Genomic DNA, 27305 nt, shown 5'->3' with positions numbered 1-27305 from the left:
AAACTACAGCTGTAATTTTTCCTGAGGGCATGCAGCATTACTGTATGGTTAAATGATGGTGACCTCTTGAGTAAAATATTTGTGAGGTAAAATAGTCCCCCAGTCAGATCTCTGGGTGGGAACTACTCAGGAGGATGTCATTATCAGGAGAAACGAAACTGGCATTCTATGGATAGGAGCATGGAATGTCAGATCCCTTAATCATGCAGGTAGGTTAGAAAATTTAGGGAAGGGGATAGGTTAAAGTTGGATGTAGTGGGAATTAGTGAAGTTCAGTGGCATGAGGAACAAGACTTCCGGTCGGATGAACACAGGCTTATAAATAAAAAATCAAATATGAGTACTGCAGGAATAGGTTTAATAATGACACAGGAACACAGATAAGCTACTACAAACAGCATAATGGTCGCATTATTTTAGCCAAGATAGACATGAAGCCCACACTTACCACTGTAGTACAAGTTTATACACAAATTATCTCTGCATATGATGAAGAGATTGAAGAAATGTATGATGCAGTTAAATAAGTTATTCGGATAGTTAAGGGAGACAAAAATTTAATAGTCATGGGGGACTGGAATTTGATAGTAGGAAAAGGAAGAGAAGGAAAAGTAGTAAGTGAATATGGAAGGGGGGAAGGAATGAAAGAGGAAGTTGCCTAGTAGAATTTTGCACAGAGTGTAACTTAATCAGAGCTAACAGTTGGCTTAAGAATCACAAAAGAAGTTTGTATATGTGGAAGAGGCCTGGAGACACTGGAAGGTTTCAGACAGATTATATAATGTTAAGACAGAGATTTAGGAACCAGGTTTTAAATTGTAAGTCATTTCCAGGGGCAGATAAAGAATAGAATTGTAAGTTTTATAACAAAGTACAGTATACTGCATTCATCACAACATGGTTTCAGAGAAGGGAAGTCAACAAAAACAGCATCAACAGATATAATTGAGCACATTCTTAATTTACTTGACAGGCAACAAAAGACTTGTGGGATTTTTATGGACCTATCTAAGGCATTTGATTGTGTGAATCACTCAAAATTAATGATGAAATTATATCAGTATGGAATTAGAGGAAAATGCTATGACATACTTAAATCATACATTACAAATAGGAAACAATGTACAGAAATCAGACATACTAGTGGGGGAAATATAACAAACTACAGATCAGAATTACAAACAGTTAAACACGGTGTGCCGCAAGGGTCTGTGCTTGGGCCAATACTATTTATACTCTACGTAAATGACTTCCCTAGCTATATAAATCAGAAACTTATAATGTATGCTGATGACACAACAATCATTTGCACAGCTGACACAAAGGAGGAACTTGAGAAGGAAGCACTCGTGACTATCGAAAATGCAAATAAATATTTAACATAAAACAACCTGTTTATGAATCAGTCTAAAACAATGAATGTAGTATTTCAGACCAAGCATAGTGAAAATTATAATATAAATGTTAATATAAATGGAAAGACTATTAAAGAAGTAACCAGCACAAATTTTCTAGGAACTATAATAGACAAACATTTGGCATGGGGGGAGCACATCGATGCACTGTGTAAAAAGATAAACAAACAGATCTTCATCATGCATAAAACAGCTAAGACTGTGGATGATAAAGTCCTCAGATCAATGTATTATGGACTTTTCTTCCCACATTTGTCTTATTCAGTTCATATATGGGGAAGTGCACAAGCTGGCTACCTAAAAAGAATATTCACAATTCAGAAAAGGGCAGTGAGATGCATTGCAAAAATACCACCAAGACAGACCTGTAGGCAAGCTTTTGTATACTATAATATTATGACAGTATATTCACTGTACATATACCAAAGCATAATGGCGGTAACGTCAAGTGATAAACACCTCCTAAATAAAGATGTACACAAACACGGTACAAGAGGAAATGAAAATTACTACATGATAAACAGAAATCTAAAACTGTCTATGACTGCCCCAGAAGAAGCAGGCAAAAGGTTTTTTAATAAACTCCCCAAAATCATTAAAAAAGAAACACCTAAAATGTTTTAAAAATCATTTGAAACTATATCTCACAGAGAAATGTATATACAGTTTGAGTGAATACTAAGATGGTGTTTAATATGTTATATCATTAAAATTATCATGTATGTTGTTTGGATTTGTATGTACATATAATGTGAAACATGTAATACCTTTGTATGATTATGGACTATTTCTGTTTAATCATTTGTTTCATTTATATATAATGAAATCAAGTTTGATGTTAATAGCCTATTGTATGACACACCCAATACTCTCAGCTGGATTTTCAGCTGGAGTCCATGGGCAAAGAATAAATAAATAAATAAATGTTATTGGTTATGAACTGTAGATTAAAACTGAAGAAACTGCAAAAAGGTAAGAATTTAAGGAGATGGGATCTGAATAAACTGAAAGAACCAGAGGTTGTAGAGTTTCAGAGAGAGCATTTGGGAATGATTGACAAGAACAGAGGAAAGAAATGCAGTAGGAGAAGAATGGGTAGCTTTGAGAGATGAAATACTGAAGGCAGAAGATGATCAAGTAGTAAAAAGACAAGAGCTAGTAGAAATCCTTGGGTAACAGAAGAGATATTGAATTTAACTGATGAAAGGAGAAAATTTAAAAATATTGGAAATGAAACAGACCAAAAGGAATGCAAATGTCTCAGAAATTAGATTGAAAGAAAGTGCAAAATGGCTAAGCAGGGATGGCTAGAGGACATATGTAATGATGTGGAGGCATATATCATGAGGAGTAAGATAGATACTGCCTACAGGAAAATAAAAGAGGCCTTTGGTGAAATGAGAACCACCTGTATGAATATCAAGAGCTCAGATGGAAAACCAGTCCTAAGCAAAGAAGGGAAAGCAGAAAGGTGGAAGGAATATATACAGGGTCTATACAAGGGCACTGTACTTGAGGGCAATGATACTGAAATGGAAGAGGATGTAGATGATGAGGAATGGGAGATATGGTATTGTGTGAAGAATTTGGCAGAACACTGAAAGACCTAAGTCGAAACAAGCCCTCAGAAGTAGACAACATTCTGTTAGAACTACTGATAGCTCTGGGAGAGCCAGCCATGACAAAACTCTTCCATCTGGTGAGCAAGATGTTTGATACAGGCAAAATACCCTCAGACTTCAAGAAGAATATAATAATTCCAATCCCAAAGAAAGCAAATGTTGACAAGTGTGAAAATTACCTATCAGTTTAATAAGTCACAATTGCAAAATACTAACACTAATTCCTTACAGACGAATGGAAAAACTGGTAGATGCCGACCTCAGGGAAGATCAGTTTGGATTCTGTAGAAATTTTGGAACACACAAGGCATTACTGACCCTAAAGCTTAGCTTAGAAGATAGGTTAAGGAAAGACAAACCTACATTTCTAGCATTTGTAGACTTAGAGAAACCTTTTGACAATGTTGACTGGAATACTCTCTCTCAGATTCTGAATGTGGCAGGGGTAAAATACAGGGAGCGGAAGGCTATTTACAATTTGTACAGAAATCAGATGACAGTGATGAGAGTCGAGGGGCATGAAAGGGATGCAGTGATTGAGAAGTGAGTGAGATAGGGTTGTAGCCTATCCCTGATGTTATTCAATCTGTATATTGTGCAAGCAGTACAGGAAACAAAAGAGAAATTTGGAGTAGGAATTAAAATCCATGGAGAAGAGACAAAAAGCTTTGAGGTTTGCCGACAACATTGTAATTCTGTCTGAGACAGCCAAGTGCCTGGAAGAGCAGTTGAACGGAATGCACAGTGTCTTGAAATTAGGATACAAGATAAAAATCAAGAAAAGCAAAATGTGGATAATGATATGTAATTGAATTAAATCGATTGAGGCTGAAGGAATTAGATTAGGAAATGAGACACTTCAAGTAGTAGGGGAGTTTGCTATTTGGGAAACAAAATACAAGGGTTGCCCTGAAAGTAATGCATCATATTTTTTTACTCAGCCAAAAACAATGCTATGAATGTGAAATGTTACATATTATTATTTGAAGTCTTATGAGTGAGCACACCAAGTTTCTGCCACTTCCAACAGATAGCGTAGCTGGAGGACAGTTTCAAAATGGAGTCTGAAGGTGATGTACGTTACAAGCAATGTGCCATAATTGAATTTCACACTGCAGAGAAAGAAATTCTGGAGAATATTCACGAACACTTGCGCAAAGTCTATGGAGCTTCTGCTGTCAACAGAAGTACAGTCAGTTGCTGGGCATGGAGGGTGAGGCCATCAGAAGCCAGTTTGGCAGAGCTCCACAATTTGCAGCAGTCGGGGAGACCATCCAGGCTGTCACACCTGACATGTCGCAGTGAGCTTATTTTGTCATTCATGATGACAGACACGTTATGACTTGGTAGCTGGTGCTGCATCTGTCAACCATCAAAGGAAGTGTGGATGCAACTATCCGCACTCTTGGCTGTTCAAAAAAGTGTGCAAAATGGGTCCCGCACAGTGTCTAATGGTGGATCACAAATCGCACAGAAAAAACATTTGTCTTGACTTGTTGCATTGTTCTGAAGCTGAGGGGGAGGCCTTGTTGTCCCGGATTGTGGTGATGAAACCTGGGTTCACCATTTTGAGCCCGAAACAAAATGACAGTCGATGGAATGGCGCCATTCCCAATCGCCACAGAAGAAAAAATTCATTGGTAAGGTCATGATCACCATGTTCTGGGACTGTTAAGGTGTGATTCCCATTGATGTGATGTCAAGTGGTGCTACCATTGATTCAGAAGCATATGTCAACACATTAACAAAACTTAAGCTGCACATCTGGTGACTTAAGTGCCACAGCAAGCCAGGAGATGTTTTGCTGTAACATGATAACGCTTGGCCCCACACAAGTCTGAGGACTGCTGAACACATCACAAAACAGGGTTGGACAGTGTTACCCCATCCACCCTACAGTCCTGATCTAACCCCCTCAGACTTCCACTTGCTCAGGCCATTAAAGTATGCCGTTGATGGAAGACATTTTGAAGATGACGAGAAGGTGATTCACACAGTGAAGCACTGGCTCCATGACGAGCTAAAGTACTTGTACCAACAGGGCATGCACACCCTTGTTTCGCATTGGAGGAAGGCCACAGAATGGGATGGATATTATGTGGCAAAATAGGGTGTGTAGATAAAACCCCATTCTTTTGTATGTGTAATTCTCATTATCTTCAATAAAGAATCGTTGAAGAAAAAAATGCGGTGCACTACTGTCTGGGCAACCATTGTAACTGATGACGGTCAAATTATAGAGGATATAAAATGTAGACTGGCTATGGCAAGGAAAACGTTTTTGTAGAAGTGAAATTTTTAATTAATATTGAGTATAGATTTTAGTGTCAGTAAGTCCTTTCTGAAGGTATTTTTATGGAGTGGAAGTGAAACATGGACAATAAACAGTTTAGACAAAAAGAGAATATAAGTTTTCGAAATGTGGTTCTACAGAAGAATGCCGATTATTAGACGGGTAGATGATGTAACTAATGAGCAGATACTGAACAGAATTGGGGAGAAGAGGAATTTGTGGCACAACTTGACTAGAAGAAGGGATTGGTTGGTAGGACATGTTCTAAGCCATCAAGGGATCACCAATTTAGTACCGGAGGGAAGTGTGGAGGGTAAAAATCATTGAGGGAGACCAAGAGATGAATACACTAAGCAGATTCAGACATACATATGTTGCAGTAGTTACTTGGAGATGAAGAGTCTTGCACAGGATAAAGTACATGGAGAGTTGCATCAGACCAGTCTCTGGACTGAAGACAACAATAACAAAAATGTAAGATACATGGTGGCAAACATTTTAAATAATTATCTATAATATAATATGGCTTTATTCATGATATTCTCAGAAACAGTTTTTTCTCTTGTTTAGACACAGATAAAAGTTACATGTACTACACAAATACTGTCTGTCCTTTACAATTTGGTCTTTTACATCTTCCTTATGTCTGTAACTACTGCACCAGCTCAAGTAGACTTAATCTGGAGCCTATTTTGTTGGACCTCTTTGCTTCTTGCATAGTACTTCTGTCTCTATATTGGCTAAAGGCCTACACCTCTTTCTTTTGTCCTGCCAATTTCCTACTTGTAGTGTGTCTCTACTATTCCGGATTTGAATTCTAGTTGATCATTTGGTGTATTAAGGAAATTTTGACTCACATAGTCCCTTTCTGCAGGCAGTACATGAACTTTGAAATGTTGAAATGTCCATTTGCTTTTCTTGGGACACAAAACCTCAGGAATCCATTGATAATAGAATAAAAGCTATAGAATAGTAGCAGTTTATGAGAATTTCTATGTTGCAATAAAAATGAAATGTAATCAGTCAAAACAGTGTTGAGGTCTAATGTTCATTTGAATTACTGGAAACTTGCTCACTGAAATATTCCAGTGCTACAAATCAGTGGAAAGATTTGCTTTCATTTCACTTTACTTGAACTCTTGCATGTCTTTACAAAGGTACACAAATGCCTAATGATGCATATTTTACGCAAACAGTATTTTCATGTTCACTTCCCCATGCAACTATTTATTACATCAAATGTGGTTTACGTTGCATCGCAGATACTACAAGTAATTTTCAGAATTGTACTTACATTTATATCTAGCTGCAATTCTCCTGAGCGGTCATCAGTGTCCGTACAAACTCCCAATTTTTACGTAGTCCAATTTTTACACAATCCAATCTAGCCACTGTCATGAATGATGATTTTGGTGATAAAATGATTAGGATAACACAAACACCCTGTCCCCAGACAGAGAAAATCCTCAACCTGGCTAGGAGTCGAACCTGGGAACCCACGATCCAGAGGCAGCAATGCTAGCCACTAGACCACGAGCTACGGACCAAAACAATGATGATAACTTATTATGTGCGTTTGTCCTGAACAAAGGTGCGAACAGCAAGTTGCTCTAGAGGTGTTGGTAGTTTTTTGAGAAATCTGCACCTACAATCACTTCCCTCAAATTAGTTAAGGTTTCATTTATTAGTATCATTTTGGTATCATGCAAATTCACTACACACAGCATTAAGTGGTCAAGAGAGTTCCTACAATTCTACACACAAAGTAGAGGATTAGAAATCTGCAGCCAAGATCATCACAGAATCGTCAAAACTTGTAGTTTAAGCCTTATACTTAGCACCATATTATAAGACTATGATTAGTTCTGGGAATGATGCACCAGCTTTGCTTCCACATAATGAACAAGGCTATCTGTCTTAATCAAAGCAGCCAGCTGCCTCTAGAAACTAAGAATGGGTTCTGAATCCACAACAGACATCATTTGTGCCGACAGGGGCCATGATTTGCAGCCAGGTGCACCCATTGCACTCAGTTACTGCTGGCAGAGCTTTGTCAATATTTGGATTGGTGTTTGTGTAAGGTGCTCCATCACCTGCCAAACATTGGAGCTCCCAGTGGCAAACAATCCCATCATCTGCACATGTTGAGACCTCTCAGGAAGATTCATCCCAGATGCAACAGACAAGGTGATCCATGCTCTTTCAGATGTACTTTCACAGTGGGCAATACCTCAAACCTGTTTGTAAGGGACAGTGGGACAGCTAAGCAGCCAATACTCACTTCCATCTTCCACCCAGAGATTCCACCATTGCTTATTATTCACTGTAAATTAAGTGTTGACCAGTCAGAACATGCTCTGTAATGTCAGGCATCCCAGAAGACATTATAGGCTCAAGGTGTCAAAGCATTTGTTTCAGAGCCTCAGTGTCACCACAGCCCAGAGCATCAGTCTGTAGCCCATTGACCATGGTCAGCATAGTTTCTGGCCGATTCCGCCTGCATCTTACCGAGTAAGGTGGCACAGTGGTTAGCACACTGGATTTGCATTCGGGAGGATAATGGTTCAAACCCGCATCCAGCCATCCTGATTAGGTTTACTGTGATTTCCCTTAATCGCTTCAGATAAATGCTGGAATGGTTCCTGTGAAAGGGCACAGCCAACTTCCTTGCCCATCCTTACATAATCCGATGGGAACAATGGGAAAAATGACCTCACTTTTTGGTCTCCTCCCTTGAATCAACCAACCAGTTCTGCATCTGTACACATTGGGGGCATACCTATACATCTTTAATCAATTTTCGTAGATACCACAAGTAATATAGCACTAACCCATGGAGTCACTGGGTACAATCTAATTTCTGCTTATGTGCTACTTCTGGTTTTTACTATAGTCCAAAGTCGGCTCACACAATGCAAATGCACTAAAATTTATGCAAGAATTTAGAGTAAGTTAGTATACACTAGTCAACACAGTAATGTTCACAGATATAATTTACTTCTTCACAGAAGCATGTGGAACAAAATTAAACCCTGTGTAATAAGCAGAGACTGCTGCTTTTAGTCTGTTCCATGGGCTCTGTGGTTGTGGCTGACTTTTAGGCATTTAAGAAGGGCCAAGATTTTAATGATGAGTCATATTTATTTCCTGAACTTCAAAGGGAATTTTACAATTTACAGAAGAATCCAGATATTTTAGGGTAGAAAAATGTATTTTATTGTGCATATGAAGTCATATTTACACCTTTTTAGTTATGGGTCATATTTCAGTCAGCTTTTTCCACTTTTGCCAAAAGTGCATCTGTTTTTATATGCAGACTGAAACGAGGAATGAAAATTTGTACCAAGGTTGGTATTAAAACCCAGGTCTTCAGCTCGCTAGGCAGGTGCACTAACCACTACACCATCCAGACATATATTTGTCATATCTTTAAAGACACAGGAATAAAAATGTGAAAATGTAGCCCAAATGACAATGTTTCAGGTGATATTTTCACAAATAAACACAACAATTACTACAGAGCCTTATTTATCGGGACTGTAGTGGACAAGCAGTGTAATGCACTAATTGGTTTGCTGACATTGTTGTGCAGGATTGACAAAACGCTCTTGAAACCAACAAAAGAAGACTTCTGATATAATAAAAATCACACACATGGTCACACTATTTAGTCTTAATACAAACTCAATCTGGTTCAACATGCCAGAAGTAAAGTGCTCCAACAGCATGAAGTTGCAATGTTTTGCTCATGATTTATAAGAGAAATACTCCAGCACTGCTGAGGAAATATTTTGTAAATTATGGGAAGTTCAAGTTAGAGCAGAAAAGTTCTTTAATGTGAAGAGAAGTGCTGAAAATGATACCAGAAGATCTTGGTGTCCACTAAGGAAACCACTAATGTGGTTGGGTGTTATACTGCAGATGCTGCTTTGGGTCTTCCAAAAGTTGATAGACCTGGAGAAATGTTCTGTGTAACATGTGAATCTCTTGAGAGAGTAAAAAACTCGTCAAATGTCATTTTGTTTGACAACTCTATGAAGCTACTGTGGCCAGATGTTGTGAACAGAGACAAACTTTTCCTGCTAGTAACAGATGATACTTCATACGTGGCTAAAGCATCCAAGGATCTTCAGATTCTTTACTCCAGTTTGATCTCTGTCACTTGCCTTGTACATGTGTTTCACAGGGTTGCAGAAGAGGTGCGTTCAAATTACCCTGATGTGGACAAATTAATTTTGTGTGGCAAGAAAATTTATGAGAATGCACCACTACAGGTGTAGAAATTCAAGAAACAAGCACTTTCACTGCCACACCTGCCTCAGGTTGTTCTTACATGATGGGGTTCTTAGCTTACTGCTGCAGAAATTTACTGCACCAACTACACCAAAATAAAGACCGTCATTTGTGAGCTTGATAGTGATGAATCAAGTGCTATCAAAACTGTGAAAGAGGTCTTTACAGGTAACTTGTTCAAAGACTCTATGTACAACAACACCAACTTTTCAATGGTATCAAAAATCATCACACTACTAGAAGCTCCAGTTACTCAACTGTGTGAACCCTAGATATTGTGGAACACGTGCAGTTTGAGTTGGTTCGAGCTCATGGACATGTAGCTGACAAAGTGAACAACAGATTGCAAAGTGTTCTTTAGCAGAATCCTGAATGTTCTATAATGTGCAAAATTAGTGACAGTCTCTCTGGGAATACCACAACATTCAAAGACAGTGAACCAAAGTTATCATACAGTGACCTCTCAGTCTTCAGATATACTCCTGTGCTGTGGATCGGAGCTTTTCCTGGTACAAAACTATCCTCAGCGATTATCATAGATCTTTGAAAATGGAAAATTTGAAAATGCAGTTTGTGGTCCAGTGCAACCCTGCAAAGAGTGAAGATTGACAGGATGTGTTAACTTATCTAGAATACTTTAAACAAGCAGTGTGAAGCAGTAAAAACATGGTTTTATTGTTTGGATAGGTGTTATTGTTTCCACTGTACTGCATTTCTTTTATTGGTCACATACAGACATTTTAAAAATAAGTGCTAGTTACTTTCGAATACTGCGAAAAGTAATTACTACACTCACAAAGTGTTACACAAGTGAATTTTGTATTACATGGCACATAAAAAATCAACAAGGATCTTTTTAAATAAATGTGAACAAAATCATATTTCATTTTTGAAAGTCATATTTATGTAAGTTTTAGGTCATAAATGCTTGCATATTTCGGTTTTTAAGACTTAAAATCCACACTCTACTTATGAGTTACAAGCAGCATGGACATGTTTTATCTAATTGCACCCTTACATGCAGGAATGATACAGAAATTCTTACTGGTATTTTGATGAGATTTTGTACTTAAAATTTGAAAAAGAGGAGCCATTTTTTCTCCAAGTGTTTCCTTTTTATTTTAGGCTACTTGCCCAGGTGTGTGGCTGTGCCCTGATGGAGAGGTTTCTGTTAAATTGAAGTTATTTGGTGATTTTGCTGAAACAATGCATGTTGAACCTGTTTTTCCCATGCTGTTTCATGAAAAATTTACATTTCAAAAGGCAAGTATTACAACAGTGCAAAGACACTCCTGACTTGAAACTGCACCTTCATACTGTCTCATAATATTTTTACACTAGTGATTAATTGTAGTTTGATAGTTTGTTACAATGTTTATAGTTCTAACCTATATAACACTTACACATATGGATGTGGAATAGCATTATCTTTTTGTATGAAGAAAATATGGATATTTTTTATTAAAAAGCAGTCCATATCACAATATATTTTTTAAATAGTTAATCCTATATAACCAGTTTCTGTCTGTAAGACCATCCTCAGACTGAAGGCTGTGCAATATACAGTTTGATTATGTGGTGATGATACAAACTTTTGAGGATGATGGAGAAGGTAAATTTATCAGTTTGAGGTAAGGGATCTTGGTCCAACTAAGTCGAAAGTTGTCAGTAAAAATCATTCTTATCCATCTGGCAGTGTACCTATTCTGCTGCAAGTCTTTGCTTTACATGTTTTGGGAGGAAACTGTATAGACCAAAATAACAAAGGGGAAAAACAGTAAACATGAGCTCTAATGTTTGTACCTTAATAGCTGTGGGCAGTTTTTCTTCTCTTTTACTGAACAAATGCTTGTATCTCTGTTTGTTGTTGTTATCTTGAGTCTGAAGACTGGTGTGATGCAACTCTCCATGATAGTCTGCACTGTGCAAGCCTCTTCATCTCTGAATAACTGCTGCGACCTACATCCTTCTGAATATGCTTACTGTATTCATCTCTTGGTCTCCCTCTATGATTTTTACCCCTTCACCCCCACACACTTCCCTCCAGTACTAAATTGGTGATCCCTTGATGTCTCTGACTGTGTCCTACCTACTGATCCCTTCTAGTAGTCAGGTTGTGACACAAATTTCTTTTCTCCCCAATACTATTCAGTACCCCCTCACTAGTTACATGATGTACCTACCTAATCTTCAGCATTCTTCTGTAGCACCAGAGATTGAGAGCTTCTATGATTTTCATGTCTGAACTTTTTATGACCCACCTTTCACTTCCATACAGGACTACATTCCAGACATATACCTTCAGAAAAGGCTTCCTAACATATAAAATCTATATTCTATGTTAACAAAATTTTCCTTGAGAAACACTTTCATTACCATTACCATTACCAGCTTACATTTTATATCCTCTCTACTTCTGCCATAAGCAATTAGTTTAGTGCCAAACCAGCAAAGCTCACCTACTACTTTTAGTGTCTTGTTTCCTAATTCTATCAACATTGCCGGATTTAATTCTACTACATTCCATTACCTTTGTTTTGCTTTTGTTGATGTTCATCTTATATCCTCCTTTTAAGACATTGTCCATTGCATTCACTTTCTCTTCTAAGTCCTTTGCTGTCTCTGACAGAATCAGGTCGTCCCTGGCAAACATCAGATTTTTTATTTCTTCACTGTGGACTTTACCCCACATTCCAAATTTGTTCTTGGTTTCCTTTACTGCTTGCTCAATGTACAGATTGAATAACATTGTGGGTAGGCCACAAACTTGTTTCACTCGTTTCTCAACCACTGCTCCCCTTTCATGCCCTTTTACTTTTATAACTGCCATCTGGTTTCTGTAAAAGTTGTAAATAGCCTTTCATTTCCTGTATTTTACCCCTGTTACCTTCAGAATTTAAAAGGGAGTATTCCAGTCATCACTGTCAAAAGCTTTCTCTAAGTCTACAAATGCTATAATCTTAGATTTGTCTTGCCTTAACCGAGCTTCTAAGAGAAGTCGTAGGGTCAGTATTGCCTCGCATGTTCCTACATTTCTCCAGAATCCAAACTAATCTTCCCTGAGGTCATTTTCTATGAGTTTTTACAACCTTCTTTAAAGAATTTGTGTTAGAATTTTGCAAGCATTCATTTTTAAAACGATATTTTGCTAATATTCACACCTGTCTGCACCTGTTTTCTTTGGAAACAGAATTATAACATTTTTTCTAAAGTCTGATGGTATTTCATGTGTCTCATACACGTTGCTCACTGGATGGATGAGTCTTATCATGGCTGGCTCTCTCAAGACTATCAGTAGTTCTGACAGAATACCATCTACTCATGGGGCCTTGTGTTTTGACTTAGGTCTTTCAGTGCTGCATCATATTCTTCTTTGAGGATCATATCTCGTATCTCATCTTCAGTGACATCCTCTTCCAGCACTATAATATTCCTCTCAAGTACATCTCCCATGTATAGATTCTCTGCGTACTTCTTCCAGCTTTCTCTTCTTTGCTTAGGAGTGGTTTTCCATCTGAGCTCTTGATGTTGATGCAGCTACTTCTTTTTTCTCTAAAGGCATGTTTAATTTTCCTGTAGGTGATATCTTATCTTTCACCATGTGATATATGCTTCCAAATACTTACATTTGTCTTCTTACAGTTCCTGCTTAGCCATTTTGCACTTCCTGCCAGTCTAATTTTTAGTGTAATTTTTTAGTTCCTAAGATATGCGTCTTAGAGTCTTTGTTTATTAATAAAAATTTTCTCGTTTTTGTACATACTGCCTCCTCCCAGAATAAGGAAGGAAATCAAAGAGCTCACAGTATGAGAGGTCTACTGTCAGGGGTATCAGAGTGATTTTCCCTGATAAATTTCAACTCAGTCATTTCTGGACCAGGATCCCTTACCTCAAATTGATGCAGTTACCCTTCTCCATCATCCATGAAAGCTTGTAAAACGTCACGTATTTGCCCCGTACAACATTTCTAATGGGTCAGGTATTACACAACTTATCCACCTTAAAGTTATAATCTAAAGTGACACATTACTCAGGTGGTGTGAGGAATCAGTGCACAGAGCTGCTGGTACCTCTAACAATCTGTTGACTAGCTACCAAAGGCTAGGAGCTATAAAAGGGAAGATCTGCCCACAATTACTCATGTGGTTCATAATAAAAATGATCAAAATCCACAAATAGCATGTATATAAACAGAAAAAAGTTCCTATGCTGAGGTGACTAAAGTCACGGGATACCTCTTAATGTTGTGTTAGACCTCCTTTTGTCTGGCATAGTGCAGCAATTCAATGTGGCATGGAGTCAAAAGTCGTTGGAAGTCCCTCGCAGAAATATTGAGCTGTGCTGCCTCTATAGCCATTCATAATTGCACAAACTGACCTCTCAGTTATGTCCCATAAACGTTCAATGCGATTCATGTCAGGCTATCTGGCTGGCCAAATCATTTGCTCAAACTGTCCAGAATATTTTTCAAACCAATTGTGGCCCAGTGACAAGGTGCATTGTCATCCATAAAAATTCCATTGTTGTTTGGGAATGTGAAGTCCATGAATGGCTGCAAATGGTCTCCAAGTAGCCGATTGTAAGCATTTCATGTCAAAGATCAATTCAGTTGGACCATAGGACACAGTCCACTCCATGTAAACACAGCCCACACCATTATGGAGCCACCATCAGCTTGCACACTGCCCTGTTGACCACTTGGGTCCATGGCTTCATGGTGTGTGCACCACACTCGAACCCTACCATCAGCTCTTACCAACTGAAATCAGGACTCATCTGACCAGGCTTCTTCAGTTGTCTAGGGTCCAACTGATATGATCATGAGCCCAGGAGAAGTGCTGCAGGCAATGTCATGCTGTTAGCAAAGGTGCTTGCGTTAGTCTGCTGCCATAGCCCATTAATGCCAAATTTCACTTCACTGTTCTAAGAGATACTTTAATTTCTGCAGTTGCTTGTCTATTAGCATTGACAACTCTATGCAAATGCTGCTGTTCTTGGTTGTTAAGTGAAGGCCATTGTGTTGTCCGTGGTGAGAGGTAACGCCTGAAAGAAATTTGGTATTCTCGGCATGCTCTTGACACAGTGGATCTTGGATTATTGAATTCCCTAATGATTTCCAAAATGGAATGTCCCATGCATGTATCTCCAACTACCATTCCATGTTTGAAGTCTGTTAATTCCTTTTGTTGGGACATAATCACATTGGACGTCATTTGAATGAATCACCTGAGTACAAGTTACTACCCTTTTATATCATGTGTACATGATACTACTACCATCTATATACATTATCATCACCTTCCTGTATTGCGCATGAAAACGTAATACAATGTTGCGTACTATCTACTAGTTTTGAAGTGGATTAGTTTTTATTACATGACTCATTGTAAATGTTATATGAGGATGGTCTTATAGACTGCAAGTAGTTACCAAGAAGTAAAAATTTTTTTTTTTTTTGTTAAAATACCAACCGCGTATCCAGTGCTGCCAGGTTTGTATATATCTTTTATAAGTCCATCTCCTCCTCTCCCCTGTCCCGCTCTCTGTCGATCTCCTCCTCCCCCCTGTATGCATCCATCTGCTCCTTCCACCTCTTGCTGTTCCTCTTCTCCTCCCCCTCCCCACCTTCCTCTCTGCTTGTTATCACCCTCACCCCAATAGGAAGTTGCTAGTTTTGCACAGTGTATCATTCCAGATTGTAACTAATATATGTACTAAATGTGGATGAAATCATTTCAGGGATTTAGGATGAGCTTTACACCCATCGCTTTGCCTGTATACGCATGTCCAATATATTTCATGTATATCTAACATATTTCACTTGTATCCCTAGTGAATTTCACCCTGCAGTTCCATTTTCAAGTAGCTCAATGTTTATGATACTGTATCTTGTGAACTACATGTCTTGTAGTGGTATATGTGGCTACTGGCTGCAAAATGTGTTGTGAACAGAGTTAGTAGTAAAGAAGTAATAAATTATATCATCAAGCAAGATGCAGTAGTTTTTTGTGCATCTCAATATTTGACGTCATATCTCATGAAGTGTAAATCATACAGTGATATATTTTTGTAGGTACATTGAGCAACATATGTAGATACTGTCTGTGAAACATGCTGTGAATGGAGTTAGTAGTAAGAAGTAATAAGTTAAAGCATCACACTTCATGTGGAAGTTTTACTGCCTGAACAACGAAAATTTGTTAAGTCATAAACTTTTTCCTTTCATCATTTTGTGGGGTTCTCAGCAAGAAAAAGTTCTGTAAAGGTTTGTTGCAAGTCACTAAGTGCTCTCATTCCTTGAAAGCTACAAACACTGCTTCGATGTTGCCTTTCCTATAAAAAGAGTCAAAACTAAACATAAAACCAAAACATGGGTTACACAGGGGATTAGAAAGTCATCAGACACTCTCAGAAAGTTAAATAAATCAGCCAGGAAGACTGTAGTACTGAAAGCACATGTGAAATGTTATAGAAGCCTGTACAAGAAAGTAATAATTGCAGCTAAGAAGCTTGATAATGATACCTATATTGAGAAAGGTAACAACAAAATGAAGTCAACTTGGGAGGTAATAAATAAAAATATAGGTAGACACAAAAGAAAAGATAACAGTTTTGTCATTAAAAGTGGGGGTAAAACTGTTAAGGACCCACTTCAGATTGCCAACATATTTAATGAACATTTCACAAATATAGCCATAAATTTAATTAAAACTAAATGCAATTCCAATAGCAAGGTAAAAATCCCCATGAATGACATGACAATGTTCCTTTATCCAGTAACTGATTCAGAGGTACTAAAAGCTATAAATAAGTTAAAAAATAAAATGTCATGTGGGTGTGTGGGATTCCTGACAAAGTCATTAAGCAAAGTGCAAGAAACACAGCCTCGCATCTCACTGAAATTATAAATGAATCTTTTAAGACAGGGGTATTTCCATCAAAACTTAAAATGTCTACTATAAAGCCATTTTACAAGAATGGTGATAAATATGATGTTAGTAACTTTAGGCCTTTATCAATGTTGTCAGGTTTCTCAAAAATAATAGAAAGGATAATGTATCAGAGACTATACAAAGTTCTTATTAAGAATAGAATATTGGTTAATGCGCAAAATGGTTTCCGTAAAAATAAATCAACTGAAACAGCTATCTTCAATTTTTTGCAACTTGTTCTAAATTCCATAAACAGAAAGGAATTAAATTGTGGATTGTTTTTAGACTTATCAAAGGCCTTTGATGTCATCGACCATAAGTTACTGCTTAGGAAGTTATAAGCCTATGGGATACGTGGAGTTGCCCACAAATGGTTTGAATCATATCTGTCAGACAGGTATCAGAAGGTGGAGATAAGCCAGGCAAATAGGACATATTCATCAAGATTCGAGAGAGTTTTGTATGGAGTACCCCAGGGATCTGTATTAGGGCCATTACTCTTTTTAATATTTATCAATGACCTACCAAGTCAACTATCTGAAGCAGAGGCAGTACTGTTTGCTGATGATACAAGTTTGTTTGTTAAAGCAAATAGTGAAGCTGACTTACAGGAAAAAGTCACATTAGCAACAGACGAAGCAGACAGATGGTTTAATGAAAACAGACTCATTGTGAATGCCAAAAAAACAACGTGGATCAACTTCAGACATATTACAAATAAAATAAAAACTAACCTTACAGTAGAACTGGGTAAGTGTAAGATTGAACAAGCATCATACACTAAATTCTTGGGAGTATGGTTTGATGAACACTTAAGATGGGAAAAGCATGTAATATCATTGAACAAAAAATTAAGTCAAACATGTTATATACTTAGAATGCTTAAAAGCTCATGTAATATTAAAACAGTGTTATGTGTTTATTTCTCATTCATGCACAGTTTATTAAGGTACGGCGTACAGTTTTGGGGGAGCATCAGTCTAATAAAACACTCATTTAGACTACAAAAGAAGGCAGTCAGAATAATAAAAGGTATAGGATATAGAGACTCTTGTAGGCAAGCTTTCAAAGAATTAAAAATCATGACACTACCATCTTTATACATATATGAAAGCATATGTTTCTTAAAAGAACACGAGGAATTTTCTACATTAAACAGAGAATTTCACAACTATGAAACAAGGAATAGGAATGATTTCCACAGAGAAATTCATAAAACAGCTATGTATCACAAAAGTGTACTATACCAACCCAAAATCCTCTACAGCGCTCTCCCCAAAGAACTAAAAATAATACCAAAACTGTACATATTTAAAAGAGAATTAAAAAACATGTTATTGAGCAATAGTTTTTACAGTATTGAAGAGTTTATGAATCGTTGACAATAAAAGCGCAGTTAATATTTCCCTGACATAATAAATATGTGTAATTGCTCACATTTAAATACTTGCTGTTTCTATGAAAGTGTGAAACAGTGTTAATGTAAGAATGTAAATAATATCTTTTTTTTTTTACGTTGTTATCCTACTTGTATATTTTTATGTTAATGTTGTAAAAGTTCTATTAAAATTGTAATGTCTAAGTGACAAGTAAATTCAATTACACATTTTCATGTATATGTATTTTAAATTGTAATGTTTATTGACAAGTCCTATGTCATTTCGATGATGTACTACAAGGACGCTAATAAATTGAATTGAATTGAATTGAATTCTCAAATACTGGATCAATAAAGTATGGGTATTCATACACCATGTTCTACACTGCTTTCTCACCACTGTCCTCACTCCTTTGATAGTTACATGGTTCTTACTCTGAAAGCAATTCTTTCCAGACAGTACATGATATTTGCACCAAGTTTTCTTGAAATTGGTCCAGTGGTTTAGGAAGAGATGTGGAACACACACATATATACTGTAGATACATACTACATACATACATATATATTTTATAATATATGTGGAAAAAGTACAGTCTTTGTTGTTCAGCATGATCTCAAAAATTATCGAAATATGGATACTCATTTTCTGACAGCAGGAATGTGAATCTTCTCTGCAAATACTAACACTTGGGTCATAGTGAATTAGTGATTCTGCTTGTTCCATCCTTATGGTACATTGTTAATATTTGGAGCCATTATTTCTCATTTGCTACTTCTTTTGTGGTTACCAGATGATAAGAAAAATATCATCTTATGTCTGCAACTCAATTTTTATTTATTTATTTATTTATTTATTTTTTTTTTTTTTTGTCAAACATGATTCACCTAACCACATGAGACGTTATCAATTGTTTTTATGTCTCCATGTGCCCATTGGCTCATATGAAAGTATTAGATGAACACAATATTAAGTTTTTAGTCAATTGCATAACACAATTTTGCATTTCACAAGCACATAACCTTGCTTGCTGTACAATACCCTTGACCTCTGAAGGTCAAGTGCTAGGAAATGCAAAATTTTAATGTGCAGTTACCATTGTATGCAGGTAAATGAAACAGCAAATAACCTGGTGACATATTATGATAGTATTTTAAAATTTTTCATTGTATCACAGAGTTAGGCAACCATGAAGCCATCATGATCTACTATTCCATTCCAATGTATCGAAGTGATGTACTTCCTTTAAAAATATAATACTATGTGATCAACATGAGAGTTCCATGTTAGACTGTTGTCAAGTATTATACCTAAAAACTTTTCCTTTTGTTTTTCTATTTTTGTAGTCTTTGGTAGACTGAAACACATATTCTGGGTCTTTTCCTCATTTAATAGTAGACCATTTGCATTAAACCATGATGTTGCATTTTCTTTTGCCAGTTTCATACCACTTACAAGGTTATCAAATAAATGGTTTACAGATAGAAAAGTTGTATCATCTGCATACATATACGTCTTTACATATATATTTCCTGATAAGTCATTTATGTGTACAAGGAAGAGAAGTGGTCCCAATTTAGATCCCTGCCGCACTCCGTGTTGAACATCAAGTGTGTTTGACAGTTGGCTTCCTGAACTCACCACCTGTTTCCTTTTATTGAGGTATGATTTGATGAGTTTTAAACTTTTATCACATATTCCATAGTACTCAAGTTTAGAGAGCAAAAGGGAGTGGCCAACACAGTCAAAGGCTTTGCTCAGATCACATAAGGTTACCTGTGTGTGAGCATGGTCCTCGAATGCTGCTAAAATGTCTCTGACTAAGAGATCTATGGCGTGTATAGCTGACCTTCCTTTTCTGTAACCAAACTGTGATGCACTTAACATATAAATTAGTTCTAGGTACTCATACATTTGCTGATATATTATGCCTTCAAAGACTTTTCCTAGTACTGTAATTAGTGTGATTGGTCTGTAGTTTGCAGGATCAGATTTGATACCCTTCTTAAAGACTGGAGTCGCTTTGGGTAGTTTGAGAGAATCAGGAAAAACCCCTTCAATGAGACACAGGTTTATAGAATATGTTAATGGTGCTGCAATGTAATGTATGATTTCTTTCAATAGATTGTTTCACACATTAAAAATATCTTTATTGTATGAATTTTTCATTTCTTTGACTATTTTAAAACTTCATGTTGACGTACCTCTTTAAAGTGGCCCTATTATGGTTTAGGTTTGCACTCTTAAGATAATGTATACATGTTACATTGGGTTTACTGATCAACTTTTTGATATCTTCAGCACAGCTTACAAAACATTTGTTGAATGTATCTGCTGGTATTGGGACTGTTTTGTCAAAGTTTCTGACTTCACCTTTAACAGTATTAATTACTGACCAGGCTGTTTTGCATTGGTTTTTACGATTTTTTATGAGATTTGTGTTGTATCTTTGTTTCATCAATTGTAACTCTTTCTTATACAATATCTTAGTGGTTTTTTTGAGATCCTTAATTTCATTAGAATTTATACTTTGCCAAGGTGCTTCAACAGCAGTAGCTTATTTTTTAGATTCTCCAGATCTTTGGTGTAGGCCTACCACAATTTACCCTTTTTTGTTTTATGATATTTCTTTTGAACAAGATGTGCTTTTAAAGTACCTATTAAGTAATTGTGGAATGTTTCATAAACTGTTTGAGCACTGGAATCACAGTTTTGAAATAATTTGTCCCCGTTAGTTATGCTCAGCTGGTGTATTAGTTTTCTGAGATTGTGTTTTGTTAATATTAAGATTACAGATTTTGTTAACTTTTGTGTAGCCTTGCTCTCATCCCCTTTTATAAAATGTCTTAAGGCTACTGTTAACATGGAGTCGTCTAAGAAAACAGATTCCTTTACATTGGTGGAGTACGTATCATGAGCACAATTGACAAAAGCATTATCCAAGCACGCTTTTAGTCTTGTTGGTTCTGAATTTACATGATGGAAGTTGTGCTGCCTTAGCATATTCCGTAACTTATTTACACTGGGTTTGTTACATGTTACATCAAAGCTTGAATACAGTCTCCCCCAATTAAAGTTACATATTGTTTCCACTTTGTTATGTAGCAGAGTACACTGTCTAAATTATCTAAAAAAGTTTTATCATCTGAGTCAGGGGAATGGTAGATACATACTATGATAAGTTTCATTATATCACATATGATCCCGGTAATTTCAAAGTGTTTCTCTACACAAACCCTACTAAGATCTAGTGCTCTACACTCTATTTCACTTGAAACATAGATAACAGTACCACCATTACGGTACTGAGATCTGCAAAAACTGTTTCCATGTTTATAACCTTCTGATGCATAGCATTGCATTTGTTCTGGTTTAAGCCAGTGTTCAGATAGACATAAGAGAAAGAATACTTATTCTGTGGCAATGACTCCTCCAGAATTTCAACTTTACTTTCAAGACCCTGAATGTTTAAAAATAAGATGTTGCTGTGACTTATCTGTGAGTTAGCAGGCTGGTTTTTCACATTTTTATTTTCTTCTTGGCTTGAAACCATAAAAAAAAATTATCACTGAATGACACATGTATTTTTTCTTTGGCTCCTCCTTAACCCTTTCGTGGTTGGTGGGTCGTATATGTCCCACTAACGTTGAGCACCAGTTCAAGTGTCGGGATATATGTTACCCAGCTCTGCACGATGCTGCCATCTAGGGACGACTGTACTGAACCTGAGAAAAAATCGGGACTGCACTGCAAAGACAGGAGTGCTAGTTGTGCAACGTTCGCAGAAGAGCTTCTGTAAAGTTTGGAAGGTAGGAGACGAGATACTGGCAGAAGTAACGCTGTGGGGATGGGGCGTGAGTCATGCTTGGATAGCTCAGTTGGTAGACCACTTGCCCGTGAAAGGCAAAGGGCCCGAGTTCAAGTCTCGGTCCGGCACACAGTTTTAATCTGCCAGGAAGTTTCATATCAGCGCACACTCCGCTGCAGAGTGAAAATCTCATTCTGAGAACAAAAGTTGTTTGCACTGCTTGTGGTGTACCACTTTGTGCCACACCATGTTTTTCCAAGTTTCATGGAATGTAAAGTTTTGTAAGTATTGGTCATGTATCATGAAAACTGAAATGTAATGAATATTTTTTACACTGGCTCTACACAAATAAAAAGATTACATGCGTGTATAATTTGTAGTTATTTTATTCTCCACAAAATCCTGTTTATGGCTAAAAAAAAATAAAATTACAAAATCAGTCAGTCAGCAGAAAAGGTATCTCGCGTTGGTTCATGGGACATGTGTGTCCCACTTCCTGTTGTGAAAAAATGGAGAACTTAAAAAATATTTTGGTGGTGAAAATATAATAATGGGACTGAAAAGAAAACGTTATCACCTTAATATTTTAAAAATGTGTAAAAATTGAATTTTATCCATGAAAGGGTAAAGCATTGCTGTGTTGCCGCTCCAGTTGTTGTTGGTTCTGCTACTGCTGCTGCTGTTCTTGTTGCTGTTGCTGCTTCTGATGATAATGATGGTCCTTCTTCTGCATCACTTATTTCTGGTGTTTGTTGTTCCACAACTGCTGTGCTTTTCTGTGAATTTTTAACTTTTGGGGTGTTCAGTTCCATTAATAAAATTTCACATTTGTCTTGGAGAGGTGTAGCTTCATTGACAGCAGATTTCACATTTGAGTCTCCAGGTAACACACACTTCCTGTCCATGAGAGGTATGGCTTTTCTATCATTACACTGCACATTTGAGATTTTATTTACTAGTTCTAAAATTTTTGTTACTATTACGTTTTTTTCCAAGTGCATTTAGATGAGAACTGTGTGTTGTGTGAAATCTTTTCCCTAAATTTCTGATGTTCACAAATGTTACATTTTCAAACCGCTTGCAAATATTTTGCATCTCTTTATTTGCAGTTTCAATTTCTTTATTTACACAGGACCATTCTATCAAATCGTAATGGTGTGGCACTGAAAAAACAATAACATTTGTTCCTCTCAGCTCATACAGTTTTCTTTTTAGCGAGATTAAGAGATCTTTTTTTTCGTTCCCACCGACATCATTTGATCCCGCCAGGAAGATGGAAAAGTCCTTTTTGCCCAAAGAGGAAATTTTTTCTTGACTCATTGACGTAGCAGCACTGAATTTTGCTCCTGGTTTTATTGTAGAATTAAAATTCTGACTGCTTGTATGCCAAAATTCAGTGGCTATATTTCATCCTTGGCTGTCGGCATACAGTTCAATTTTACCGGTGCTTGCTGTTCCGAGATTACCTGTTTTCTTCCTACCTTTGCAGTAAGCGAAGCCTTGTTTGGCACTATTTATTATGTCTTTTTTGTTTACACATGTCGATATTGTCTCAGTAGAACAGCTTAACGGTGGAAGATTTTTTGTGAGCACTTTCGCATATGATCTTTTACTCAACTGCTGCTGAAATATTCCATGTTTTACCTCATTCACAGTCCACATGGAACACTCGAACTGTTAACAAAACTGTCACAATCCATAGTCGAAAGAGCTTGAAAGTAATCTTCGTTCACTACATTTATGTTTCTTTCACCGTTTTCTGTATCTTGTATTATCTGTTTGTGTCTTTTGTACTTCACTTCCATACAATTCTCCGACATATTCGTACTTTCATGGTACGTTCCGTTCCGTTTTTTCTTCTTTAAGTTCCTTTGTATCCACTTCAAGGAACTGATAATACATTGTAAACTAGACACACGTTCGGTGAGCTTTGTAATTTCATCCTTACAACTGTCACAATTTTTCTTTTTCACAGCAAAATTCACACTTTTTCTCAGAGACACACATCGAATTTTTACACTAGCCGCAATGCCAGGATGACACACACTCATGCAAATGCAACATACACACACATAACCAACAGTGCAGTTTATAAGGCGACCAGAGAAACGCAGGAAAGAAGAGAAAAATGGATGGACATCGAGTATATTAGTGCATTAGACAATAGTAACAAAGGAAAACAGCACTGGGTTAGGATGGAAGAAAAGCCATCTGGCAAAATCAAACAATGTAAAATCCAGGATTGAACATAACATTCCATTCTGGACTTTCCTTTGTTTAATTTCTACATTTTTAATATTTGGATATTTTAAAACACTTGTTGAACAATAAATGTCTTACATCTTCACTATTTGTTCAAAACATTCAGAAATGTTGTTCATTCAGATAGTAATGTATCGTTCTTGGCCACAGCTGGAGGAGGAGGGGTGGGAGTGCATTAATGAGGGCTTCATCTGCTTCGTTACTGTGGAAGCCTGAGCTTCTATTTGAGGGAAGAGGTCTTTATCCAGTGTGGAAATGATGGGTCAGCAATTCTGTAATTATTCTAAATTGCCTGTGGTCAGAGCCTACTATGTTGGCTGAAGGACAAATGATTTACCTGTAATGACTGATGTTTCCCAGAATCTATTTGAAATAAACTTTTGAAAAATCCAGGTGGGAAGTAGCACCTACCAAGGAATGCTGTTAGTAGAACTAGGAATGACCAATGAAAATGCTTGTATTCTGCACCAAAGGTTGATTGTCTGAAAGGCGTGGATGTTAAAAACAACTTTTTGGAGCAGTTATGGACCTTTCAAATTCAGAAATTAGTAGGCAGCTCTCAGGGTTGTAGGAAATGAATCATGGGGCACAGATGATGTTTCAAGATTGTTGAGTGTTTTAGTTCAGGATTGTGTGATCTTGAGTGGTCAATAAAATTATTCTGATAAAGTTTGAAAGTGCAGTTCAGTGTGTGAGTGACTAATAAAAGACTATAAATTTCATATGTTTCCAAAGAGGCAATGTGGTGATTCAGTGTGCCTTTTTCTTTTGGATCATGAAATGTATCATGTTTTGTTTAAGGATGAAATGATCACCAAAATTTGCTAGAAACCAGGCAGTGGCAGTATGCTTTTTCCAATCAGACAGTTGCACCTGGATTATTTCTGAAAATAGTTAGAACACTACCCAATTAACAACTTTTAATGTACATTTTACCCTCCATACTACCTGTTCATTCACCTCCATAATTTTTTTTAAATTTTTTATTTATTTATTTATTTTTACTGTATTTACCTAAAAGGAAAACAGTAGTCATGGTGTTTCAACAGGGTTGAATAAAATTCGCTCCATTTGTTGTCAGATCCTTTCGCCTGGTCCACGAATCCCATTTCTCCTGTGCTAAGTTGTATTTGAAGGCATTAATGTTTGAGCTATCCAGAATTCATTTTTGCAGAAAGACTTTTGTTTTTAGCATAACTGAATTTATGTACTTGATGACAAAAGTTGTGATAATAATAAAAATCTAAGCTATTTAACAAACATTATGTATAACATTTTTGCTGACTACAGCAGAATTAATTATACTGGCACATATATGTTACTCTAGTGTCTCATCTTACAATATATGAGCTTAATATTGAGTGAGTTTAAAATTTACTATAGTACTTGAATGTGCATTGATATTAAAGTCACCAAATGCAATAGGATCATTAGGGCCAGTCTGACCAACTGTATCACTAAGCACATTACATCAGCAATTACTTTATACTTTGCTAACTTGAAATCAGTACTGTGGAGCACAACACCCAAAATTTCAACTGATCCTTCTTTGGTGCAGTGTTTAAAAAAAGAAATACTTTTAACTGCTATGCATTTATTTAACAACCTGCTACACCACCACCTTTGTGGTACTGTCTGCAATAATTCTTTGCTATCAAGTAACCTTCTATATTATAATATATTATTTCAGTGGACTTAAGACCATGTTCATTTATTACTAACACATGTTGCGAATGTTCCTCTATGAATATTTTCAACAAGTTGAGTATGTTTCTAAGATATTGTACATTTAAATGCATCATATTTAAGGGTGGTATTGCTTCTTGTTGAGTTATCACTTTTCATAAATCACATTTCTTTTGTACAGTAACATATTGTGTTAACTGGGGCTGTAAGGCTATGTTGTGACAATTGGATACTTATTTCACAGCCTGGCTGTTCTCCAAGGGGACAGGACTCAGGCACATCCTTACTGTATCCCTGTACGCTAATATGATGGCCCTTTAGTCTTAAAAAGCCACATGGTTATAGGCTAGGGCAGCTGGACCCATTTCCTAACTGGCTTCATTGCTAAGTTTACTTATTTGCATAACTAGTTTGCCTTTACTGATCTGTTTGTGTGCAGTCCACAGTGTCTGTATTCATCACACTGAATTTTAGTTATGTCTAGTAAATCTCCATAACTGAACTTGTCACTCAGTTTTGTAGCTCAGGATTATTGTGCAGAATTTCTTTATTTACACACAACCCTTTTTTGCACAGATTCGCCTTCATAAGCGTTCGACACATATAGTGCATGCATCTCATTCTCCTCCATCTCTGTGTCCATCTCTTCCTTTTTCCATCTGTCCATCCACCTCATTGTCCCACCCCATCTACCTCCTCCTCCCCAATCTCTCCATCTCTCCCTCCCCCCACCCCTTGCTTTGTCCAGTTCCTCTATCCCTCTCTCTGCCCATTACTTCCTTAAACCTCTGTCTGTCCATATATTCCTCCCCCGTCTCTGTCCACATCATCTGCCCCCCCCCCCTCAGAGTCCTCCTCCTCCTCCTCCTCCTCCTCCTCCTCCTCCTCACTCTCTCTCTCTCTCTCTGTCCATCACCTCCTCTGCATCTCCCTTTCCACCTCCCTCTCCTCCTCCCACACTCTCTGTCCTTCATTCCCTCCTCTCTCTGCCCATCCCCCGCTTACCCATCCACCTCTATCCATCCCTTCCTCTATCAATCTCAGCCTTTCCCCGGGCATGTCCATCTGCACATATAGTTGGTGCAAAAGTTATCAATAAATCAAGCTGGTATTACTCACAAAATATGCCTGTCATGCAGCTAAGGGCTTGGAATACTTTTTTTCCATAATGTGTAAGCTGCCGTACAAAGCAGGCCAATAAAGCAGGCTATTACTGCTCCAACACAACATGTCTCTTGTGCAGGGCAGCCAATACAACGGTGACTGCCCCTGATGTGTAAACTGCCCTTCAAAGAAGGTCAATACTATTTCCACACAACATACCTGTTGCACAGGGCATTCTATATGGGAGGGGCTTAAAATCACACGTCTGTATTTCCATTAATGTTATAACTAGAGCATTATAAACCTCCTTTGTAGATCCTCTCAGGGCAAGGAGCTTGTATGTCAAAATAGTCCCACATCAGTCCAGGGGCCTGGGAGAATCTCTTTACACATACACACAGCTTCTTTATATGCACATAGATAGATAGTCCAGTCTTTTCTCCATAATTTCACCCATGTCCGCATTCAACACACATATTGCTTGCGTCTCCTGCTCCTCCCTGTCCATGTC

At 37.2% G+C, this 27305-nt stretch overlaps 1 protein-coding gene across 3 annotated transcripts in view; it reads left to right on the top strand.

The window, feature by feature from the left end:
• Positions 1-27305, top strand: part of LOC126174682 (spermatogenesis-associated protein 6) — a 195176-nt gene that overhangs the window by 26065 nt on the left and 141806 nt on the right. For all 3 annotated transcript variants that reach the window (XM_049921055.1, XM_049921054.1, XM_049921053.1), the window contains exon 2: positions 10749-10886. In XM_049921055.1, coding sequence (XP_049777012.1) covers positions 10749-10886 — 138 coding nt within the window. The remainder of the gene's footprint in view (positions 1-10748; positions 10887-27305) is intronic.

Source organism: Schistocerca cancellata, chromosome 1, assembly GCF_023864275.1.
Source record: "Schistocerca cancellata isolate TAMUIC-IGC-003103 chromosome 1, iqSchCanc2.1, whole genome shotgun sequence".
Taxonomy (NCBI): Eukaryota; Metazoa; Arthropoda; class Insecta; order Orthoptera; family Acrididae; genus Schistocerca; species Schistocerca cancellata.
Note: the sequence above shows the minus strand (reverse complement) of the source record. Positions and strands in the feature narration are given on the sequence as shown.